The 9,115-nt window shown below is 58.2% G+C and overlaps 3 protein-coding genes across 3 annotated transcripts in view; all 3 read left to right on the forward strand.

The window, feature by feature from the left end:
* Nucleotides 1–563: 563 nt before the first annotated feature.
* GMORB2_4534 (NDT80 / PhoG like DNA-binding family) lies at nt 564–2,920 on the forward strand (the record flags this gene model as incomplete). The annotated part of the gene is made up of 3 exons (XM_035466508.1): nt 564–1,564; nt 1,658–2,053; nt 2,128–2,920. 3 exons carry the CDS (start codon nt 564–566, stop codon nt 2,918–2,920), a joined length of 2,190 nt encoding a protein of 729 aa, XP_035318277.1.
* A 1,896-nt stretch (nt 2,921–4,816) lies between these two features.
* Nucleotides 4,817–5,716, forward strand: GMORB2_4535 (uncharacterized protein; the record flags this gene model as incomplete). Its single annotated transcript, XM_035466509.1, has 2 exons — nt 4,817–4,842; nt 4,897–5,716. The coding sequence occupies 2 exons, from the start codon at nt 4,817–4,819 to the stop codon at nt 5,714–5,716; spliced, it is 846 nt and encodes a 281-aa protein (XP_035318278.1).
* Nucleotides 5,717–6,428: 712 nt separating this feature from the next.
* The window catches only part of GMORB2_4536 (to protein required for hyphal anastomosis), a gene marked incomplete at both ends in the record, with an annotated part of 3,896 nt that continues 1,209 nt past the window's right edge, over nt 6,429–9,115 (forward strand). The window contains 5 exons of the mRNA XM_035466510.1: nt 6,429–7,213; nt 7,343–7,500; nt 7,576–7,664; nt 7,746–8,678; nt 8,740–9,091. Coding sequence (XP_035318279.1) covers nt 6,429–7,213; nt 7,343–7,500; nt 7,576–7,664; nt 7,746–8,678; nt 8,740–9,091 — 2,317 coding nt within the window. The remainder of the gene's footprint in view (nt 7,214–7,342; nt 7,501–7,575; nt 7,665–7,745; nt 8,679–8,739; nt 9,092–9,115) is intronic.

Below are 9,115 nucleotides of genomic sequence, written 5' to 3' on the forward strand. Positions count from 1 at the left end.
GAACCCTTGACAAGAGAAACTACCTCCCCTCCCCCATCTGCCGTTGTCAGGACTCTATTACAGGATACAAGTACTACATTACAACCTGCGGCTCGCACATCATCCTTCGGTCCAAACAATATTCCTTTTTTTTTTCTCCCCCTACAACGTCTTGTGTGTACTACTATCCACAGCCCGTCATCAACATCATCCTCAACATCATCATCATCGACATCGTCTTCTATCGGTAATCAACAGGAACAGAGAGGTGCTATTCTTTACATACTGTATCTATATTACGGAAGAAAGAAGAAACGGATATTATCCTCTCTCTCTGTATCGGCGCAGGGCGGCATAGACCCTTGGCATCGTCGGCAGTGTAAACAAACAAGCACGCCTTCTGCTGTCGTCTAGAGAGAAACGGTGATATCTGTCCCGTTGACTGACGACGACGACGACGACGACGACGACGACACCCCCTCCCCTCCTGGCATCATCACGGGGAAAGCTTTCTTTCTTCTCAGTTTTTTTCCTCGCAGAGATATGCTCTCATGACGGCCGCGACTGCTACTTACTCGGCTACCATGCCAGACTTGAGGGGAGACCCGGCTCCTTCGAGTCTCTGGTCCAACTATGCCGGCCCAATACACATGTCTCCCCGCATGAGCAGCAGCGGCATCGGCCCCATGGAACCTGGGCGGAGCCACGGTCCCGCATCGTCATCATCGTCATCGTCACTCCATGCCGCAGCCGTCGCCGCCGCCGCTCGTCCTCGAAGCGAGCAGGACTTTATGAGCCAGCAGCAGCAGCAGCACCACCATCATCATCAACCTCCTCCTCCTCCTCCACCCCAGCAGCCCTATCCATACGCCAGATACCCCCTCCCGGAGCCCGAACCATCGCAGAGTATCGGTGGCGGCGGCGGCGGCGGCGGCGGCTACCCGACGAGCGGCCACCTGAAGAGGAGCTTCTCACACACCCAGTCGCCTCCCGCCCACCAGGATATGACCGGTGGCGGCGGTGCTTCTCTCCGCGGGGCCGCCGACGACCACGGCCAGGGGACGACGGCCACGGGCGCGGGAGGAGGACACGACCAGAAACTGCTGGCCTTCCGCCGTGTAGAGGACAAGGCGACCATTGCCGACCAGCACGGGCACCCCCAGCAGCTCGAGGTGTCGGCCCAGCTGCACGGCATGTTCTTCCTGTCCGAGATGCCGTCGAGCGCCAGCGACGGCACCGCCCTCCAGCCCGAGCTGACGTGCTACCGACGCAACCTCTTCCAGATCGGCGGCTCGCTCATGGCCCCGCGGGGCCCCCTGTCCGCCATCACCGAGTCCGGGCAGACCGTCCCCGTCGGCAGCATGGAGGTGACCATCTCGGCCATCGAGTCCGTCGACGGGAACCCCGTGCGCCTCGTCGTCATCCCCTGGAAGACGCCCCCGCCCAACTCGCCAGAGGTCAGCCAGGCCCCCGATCAGGAACCGCCTTCCCTGCCGCTCGTCCCCATGCAGGAGGGGGGCGGGCACGAGGCGGACGGGGTGTGCGCTTACTACGCCATAGGATGGCGACGGCTCCAGTTCAGAATGTACGTTGTTGACCTGCTCGTTCCCCCCCTGCCTCCACCTCTCCCCGCCACGAATGACGAACATCTTCCGGACTGACGAGGAGGAAAACACAGCGCGACGGCCAACAACGGTCGACGGAAGGAGCTGCAGCAGCACTTCGTCCTGCACCTCAAGGTTCACGGCCTGCTGGCTGACAATTCCAAGGTCCTCCTCACAGAGTACATCACCGCACCGATCGTCGTGAGGGGTCGCAGCCCGAGGAATTTCCAGTCCCGCAAGGAGATTCCCCTTCTCGGATCGAGCGCCGGGTCTAGGGGCCAGTCGCTCGTCGAGACGGGCATGGGCGTCATCGCGGCCGGACATGGCCATATGGCTATGAGGCCGACCGAGGTGGTGAAGCCGCCCGGTCTTCCTGCTCCTTCGGGACCTGCTAGGGATGGGGGGATCGATATGCGCGTACCGAGATCTTCCTTTACATTTGAGCCACCAAAGGGAGCCCAGCGACCAGGGTATGATTCCTCTCTCTCTCTCCTTCCTCCCATTCGCGCCACGCAAGACCTCGACGCCGAGCTAACTTGACAAGATCTCTCAGCTCCAGCTCATACTCTTGGAGTCCGACAAGCCACGGCCCACTACCCCAAGTGTCGACGTCGGAACCGTACCCCACCACATCCCTGGCGCCCGCGGACATGTACCCCAAGGTGGCCGGGGCCGGCTACACGACCGAATCGCACGACATGCCCCTCCAGGCACCCTCGCTAGCCACCCCCCTCCCCCTGATATCGGAGGAGCACCAGCATCAGCAGCCGGCTCCGCCGCCGTCCATGCGCCACCCGTCGTTCTCGTACGTGCCGTCGGTCAGCACGCCGAGGCAGATGCCGGCGGGCACGGCCGCCTCGTCGGCAGACGGCGCCGTCGACGCCCGGTACGTGACGGGAGGAGACGACAGGCCGCTCAAGCGGAACACCGGACCGGGCGGGATAGCGGGCGACGCGACCGGGTACCGCTACGGCCCCTACGCGTCGTTGAACGCCGCGGCCCTGCCGCAGCCGTACGGCCAGGACCCGATCCAGAGGGACGTATACGCCACCGCGGCCGGCACCAGGACGACCATGAGCGGCGCACACAGCCCCGCGGCGGCGGCGGCGGCGGCGGCGGCGGCGACGACGGCGACGGGCATGGCCGTCTACGGGACGGACGGTAGGGCGTCGTACGCCGCCACGCCGTACGACGACTACAGGACCCGGAGGCCGGACGAGGTGCGCTCGAGGATGGAGGAGCAGGGGCAGGGCCACAGTCCTGCGAATGCCGGGTACGATGGGCAGCACCGGGGATCTTTTGACGCCATGAGCCATTATTCCTGGAACAACCCGTAGATGTCTGTCGTCGGTCTGGTGATGGGGGGATGAGCTTGCTCGGCTGTGGGGGGGGGGGCCTTGGGGAATGTCGGACGTCGGTCGGTCTCGACGACTCGACGCTACACGGACATTCAACGCATCGTTTTTACGACTGGAGCGGGAAAAGGGTGGCCTTTTTTTTTCTCCTCTCTGTTTTTTTGTAATTCCACTAGAGGGTAAATGTGCCCTTCAGAGTCGTTTTTTTTTTTTCGTTTTTGAAAAGGGGGGGGGGGGGGGGGAGGGCGAATTTGTTCTTCTCTAGGTTTTGTCTTTTTATTTTTTCCACGGACTTTTTTATTCTTTCTCTCTTCCTTCCTTTTTTCCCCTCGTTTTTCTCCCTCTCTCTTCCCTTCTTACGGTTGTTTTATATGTCTTTCGGTGGTCTATGTCTTATCTGGTTTTATTTTATAATGGGTTTATTTGCAGGGTTTCTTTGGGGGGGGTTTGGGTTTCGAGGGTTTATATCTGGTGTACTTGCTGGTCTATCTTGTGTTTTCTCTCTACCCTTATACGACTATACTATTGTCCTTGCTATCTTGGCCGTCCTTTTAACCGTTGCTTTGCTTGTCTCTGCTTGTCTGCTTGTCTGTCTGTGCGTACTTGCGTTTGCTGGGTCGTCTCTGCTCGTCTATCTTGTCTCGACTTGTCTATGCTTGTCGGTTCTCTGTCTCTCTCTCTCATCTTGTCATCTATTTTGACTTTTTTTTTTCTCTCTGTCTCTGTTCTCCGGGTGACGGCACTGGCTGATTGCCCTTTTCTTTTTTCTCTTCTATTTTCTATATGAAATGTTGAATTGGATGGGAGGTGATGGAGATGGACGGTAGGTTTGGTTGGATGGATGGAGCAGGAGTAATACTTGATGTAAAAATGAATATATCCTTTCTAGATATTTCATATCTACGTCCTTGATATCATCTTGAGGATTGGGATGTAAAGTATGCAGTGTAAAGATGTCAATATCTATCTATATATCTATATATCTATATATATCTATATATATATAAGATAAGAGAAAGGAAGAAAGAAACATGAGACGACCTGTTTGGGGGGGGGGGGGGGGGGGGGGGGGGGGGGGGGGGGGGGGGGGGGGGGGGGGGGGGGTTACTACGAGTAGGATTATTCTAGGATCTGAACCTGGACTAGGAGTTCTGAGAGTTCTGGAGACGGGGGGTTGAGAAAGTACATGTAATATACAGCAGTAATCGTCTTACTAGTATTCAGTATATAATATAGTACACATATACAGAGTCATATTTGGAATCAAGGCTGAGAGTGAAAAAAAAAAGGACTATTTTTAGATGTTTCTCATTTTCATCTTTTTTTCCTTTCAGATCAGTTAACATGTCAGTAACATATCGTACTCGAGACGAGCGTATCGACTTGCGAATACAGGCAGTATAGGTAATACCGTCATCAGTAGGACCGTGGAGAGTATAGACAATATAAATAGAGTAGAGAGTAATCTGTACAGCGAGTAGAGCAGAGTATAATGTAGTAGGGTATGGTGATAGTAGTATCATATACATCAAAGTATTGTATATTAATATATAGTACAGTACAGTACAGTAAATAGAGTACCGGTGCAAGATAAATTAGGTAATACAGATACAGAGAGAGTAAGGAGAGAAAAGAGAAGAGGGAAGAGAGAAGAGAAAAAAAAAAGACGCTGTAGATTTCCCCCCCAAGTATACGATAAGATAAGACCACATCAATCTTATCAGCTTATCAAAGCTGCAGCCTCACTTGCCTCCCCCCAAACTTCTCACCGGTAATATGATGATGTATCAAACTCATACAAGCTGCTCTCACAATTAATTCTCACACGGGTACTGCCATTTACACACACAGACACACACGGGCACACAGATAAAACAAATGTTTCACATTCCAGATGCAAAAAGGTTGGCACTGACTCATACAAACTCGAGCATCGAGAGAAGCTGACATGTCACCAGAATCCGTCGTGAGGACCTAGTCTCTCCGGACAACTCTGACAGCGATGGAGATGATGACCAGATCCGAGCGCAGCTCCACGCTCAGCTAGAGAGGACCCTAGGGCTGGACCTCGGTGCGCACCCTCTGACGCCGGACAGCCCTCCAAAACCAGCACGTCAGGCTGAGCAAGAGCAAGGGCAAGGGCGAGGACCGAATGACGACGACGGAGACGACAGAGGAGAACGAGATGCCGACCAGGCGGGGTACGACTTCTGCCTCTTCGCCGGCGAAGAAGCATCCGCCAACAAGGTCATACTCGAAGACGACGGCGGGCCGAAAGGTGAGGGGGCAATCATCGCACCCCGGCCGTCGTCGTACTACGTCGGTGCCAAGCTCACGGCCGAGGAGAAGGCGGCGGCGGCGGTGACGGGGGACGACATCCTGGCGCGGTCCGGCTGGAGGGCGTGGAGCATGGAGATGCCGTGGAAGGTGACGCACGTCACCGTCACCAGGAAGGGGGGAGCCGTCGTCGGGGAACATGAGGCAGAGACGGATGGGACGACGACGGGGACGAGGAGGACAAGGGTGGGGAAGAAGAGGAGGATCGCCCTGCGACTCAGGGAGAGGGCGGAGAGGTCCAGACTCGAAGAGGCGGCGAGGAAGGAGGAGGAGGCGCGTAAGAGATTGGGAGAGAAGGAGGATCACCTCAGGGAGAAGAAGAAGAGGCTGAATAGGGTCAAGAAGTTGAGGAAGAGACAGAAGGAGAGGGAGAGGAAGATTGCTGCCGGGGAGGCAGTGCCTGATGAGGCCGATGAAGCAGAAGTTTCTGATTCTGAATGAAATTTTTTTTTCCAACTTTTTTTTTTCTTCCATGTGACATCTTTAGCATAGCAGCACTGTGTTATACCTCTTGATTGAAATTTTTTTTTTTGGCGTTGATGCAACCTTTATCCTCCTCCTTCTTCTTTTCCTTCTTTTTTTTTCTTCTCTTCTTTCTCTTCTCAAGGACATCCATCCTGGTTTGATGTGACCTCCTCTACCTGGAGTCTGGAGAGGCTGGTGGTGGGGTGACAGTATTATTACCCGACTTAGCCTCTCTGACTTGTCCCCCCCCCGCAACGAGCTTCAGACCAAGCAAAGCTAAGGATCGACCTTTTCTCTTCTCCCACCCTCTCCCCCCTCCACAACAAGACAGAAAAAAAGAAAGAGAAAGAGAAGGAGAGAGAAGAAGAAGAAAACGCAAACGACAGCACATGAAGATAATTACAACGCAGAGTAACGGCGACAGAAGAGTTATGGAATAAATATCTCTTCCCTCATCCACCCCACCACACATTCGCTACGCGAGCCGACTGGGCCACAGCCGCGATGCGCCTCGGAGAGCCCACCGCGACCCGATAGAAGACACGCGTGCAATAAACATACACACGATACCCAGCCATTCACCACCTACCTCCCACAGACACCAGGAGACGCGAGATATCGGAGACAGAAATAGGCCACGATGATGTGGGAGGCAGAAACACCCACCCACCAGCCACCCACGGCCGACATGGCCGACACGGGCCCGGTAGCCTCCGACATTGGCACAGCAGCGACGGTCGACCAGCCGCCCGTCCCGGACCCTCCTTCCTCCTCGTCTGCGTTCCCGCCTCCACCGTCGTCGTCGTCGTCGTCGTCGTCGTCCTCCTCCATCTCGGCCCCGACTTCGGAGCGGGCAGTGCAGCAGGATGACGGGTCCCCGACGTCCCTCCCGGCCTCCACCGCCGTCGAGGCCGCCCCGACGGACTCCCTCACGCTGCTGCAGCTGCGCCGCATGATGACCGAGCTCCACGGCACCGAGCCGCTGGCCTACGACTTCATGTATACCGACACGGCGCCCCACGCCGAGGAGATTGACGAGTGGTTCACCTACCAGTTCTGGCAGTGGGTGCGCCTCAACTCGGCCCAGCGGGCGTTTGAGCGGGACTGGGAGGACGAGTCCGGCGCTGATTCCGCCGCCGCCGCCGCCGCCGGGGAGCCTGCCGCGACGAGAACGAGAACGAGAACCTGGGAGGCGGCCGGCGATGAGGTGCGCGCGCGCTTCGTCAGGACCGCCGTGTCGGGCGTCCGGTCCGACGACGCGGCGACGAGGTCGACGTCCATCGGGAAGCTGCTCTACCTCGTCCTCGGACGCTGGGGCGACACCGCCATGCCGAACACCCCCGTCGACGACTGCCGCTCCGTCGCCAGCGTGCCGCAGCTCGAGGCCATCAGGGACGGCGTCAGGTGGCTGGCTGACATGGACGGCTTGCCTGTCGTGTGGGAAGCCCTGAGGAACAACTTCGAGATGCAATGGTCAGTTTCCGGAGTCCTCGGTGCGTTTCGTGCCGGAGAGCGAAGGAGAGAAGTATGAGGGGAGGGGACAGGAGAGACGGAGACGGAGAGAGACGGAGAGAGACGGAGAGAAAGCTGACTGGTCACTAGGGCTGGTGTCGATGCGCAGGATGCGACCCCCCAAGAGACGAATGCTGAGCTCATGAATCTCATGACCATCATGTACATGTCCGTCCAGCAGGCCTATACCGCCGCCGGCGAGGTCTCCTCCAGGCCCCAGTATGTGGCAGATGTCAACGAGAAGCTCCGTACGTACCTCCTACGTCCCCGGTCGGTGGATTGTGGATTGTGAATTGTGGATTGTCGACACTGACAACGGACAGTGGACCTGAACCCGTCGCTCGTCGACTTCATGATGACGGCGACGGCCAAGCTGCGCTGGGACGAGCAGGGCGCCATGCCCCAGACTCAGGTGCGTGGCATGATCAACGGTCGCGACGGACGGACCGGGGGAGGGAGGAATGGCGGTTCACTGACGAAAGGAAAGCGATAGATCTTCCTGCTCTTCTGGAAATCGATACTGCTCGTCTTCGGAACGCTAGAGGACCAGAGGACCATCAAGATGCTGACGGGCGAGAGGGACTTCCTCGACGACCCCAACACGGGCAAGATCACCGCCTCGCCCATCGACTACCACGTCTTCCGCCAGGAAATCACGTCCAAGTATCCGGCCTACGTACCTCCTCGGCCGGCCATCCCCCTCGAGGACGAGAACACGTCCATACTGCCACCCCTGCCCAACCAGACGACCACCAGGAGCAGCATCTCCAGCGGCGTGCTCCCCGGCCCGCCCAACGCCCAGGCCGGCGGCGCCTCCATCCTGAACCAGCCCGTGCACATCGCCACGCCGGCGCCCTCCCCACCCCCGTCCCCCGGCGTGGGCGGCAAGGGAGGCAAGAAGCAGAACTACCAGACCAACCAGAACTTCCCCTTCATGTACCCCCCCCTCGACGCTACCAGCAACAGCGCCGGGGGCAAGGGCATGGCGGGCATCCACGAGGCCCTCATCGGTCGCAGGTGGGAGGGCAGCGACATCCCCGCCTCCATCCTCGAGGCCGGCGAGCTGTTCTCCAGCCGCGTCAAGATGAGCCGTGCCACGCGCCAGCTCTGGGAGGAGCGCGAGAAGTTTCTCCGCTACGAGCGCGGTTGGGACGGCAACGACGACGGTGGAGAAGGGGGCCGGAACGGCAACGGTGCCGGGAACGGCGGCAGCGACGACGGAGATGACGACATTGACAGCCTCGACCTCGACGAGCTCACCCTCGAGGAGAAGGAGGCCCTCAGGGAGTTCAAGGCAGAGTTCAAGGGGGCCAAGACCGAGCCGCGCCCGCCACCCCCGGCAGACGCCGGTCCAGACTTCGGTCCCAGACCCGAACGCCTCTCGGACCACCAGAAGCGGAGACTGGTTGCCGTCGAGGACTTCTATGTACGTGCTCCAACTCTTCTCCCTCACCGAACCCCCTTCTCCCTACTGACACGCCAAAAAGCGCCAAGCTCTGCCCCATCTCCAATCTCTCGTCATCGTCCTCCTCCGGCCGATCCTGGCCAACGTCACCTCCATCGTCGCACAGCAGTCCGCGGCGGCCCAGGCGGCCCAGCAGGGTGGGCAGGGACAAGGTGTTGGTGGAAGCGGCGGACCTTTGTCGGGGAGGGGCGTGATGGGAGGAGGGGGAATACCTATGAGACAGTCGGCGGCGCAGGATAGCCAGGGACAGAGCCCGCAGTCCGAGTCGCAGGAGCCGTCTATCGAGGAGATTGATGCGGCTAGGACGAGAGAGATTACCAGCAAGGCTATGACAGGGATTCTGTTGCTCCTGCTGAAATGGTTGAAGGTTTCTCGTATGTTTTCCCCCCTCCTTCTCC

The sequence above is a fragment of the Geosmithia morbida genome (assembly GCF_012550715.1).
Source record: "Geosmithia morbida isolate 1262 chromosome Unknown scaffold_21, whole genome shotgun sequence".
Classification (NCBI taxonomy): Eukaryota; Fungi; Ascomycota; class Sordariomycetes; order Hypocreales; family Bionectriaceae; genus Geosmithia; species Geosmithia morbida.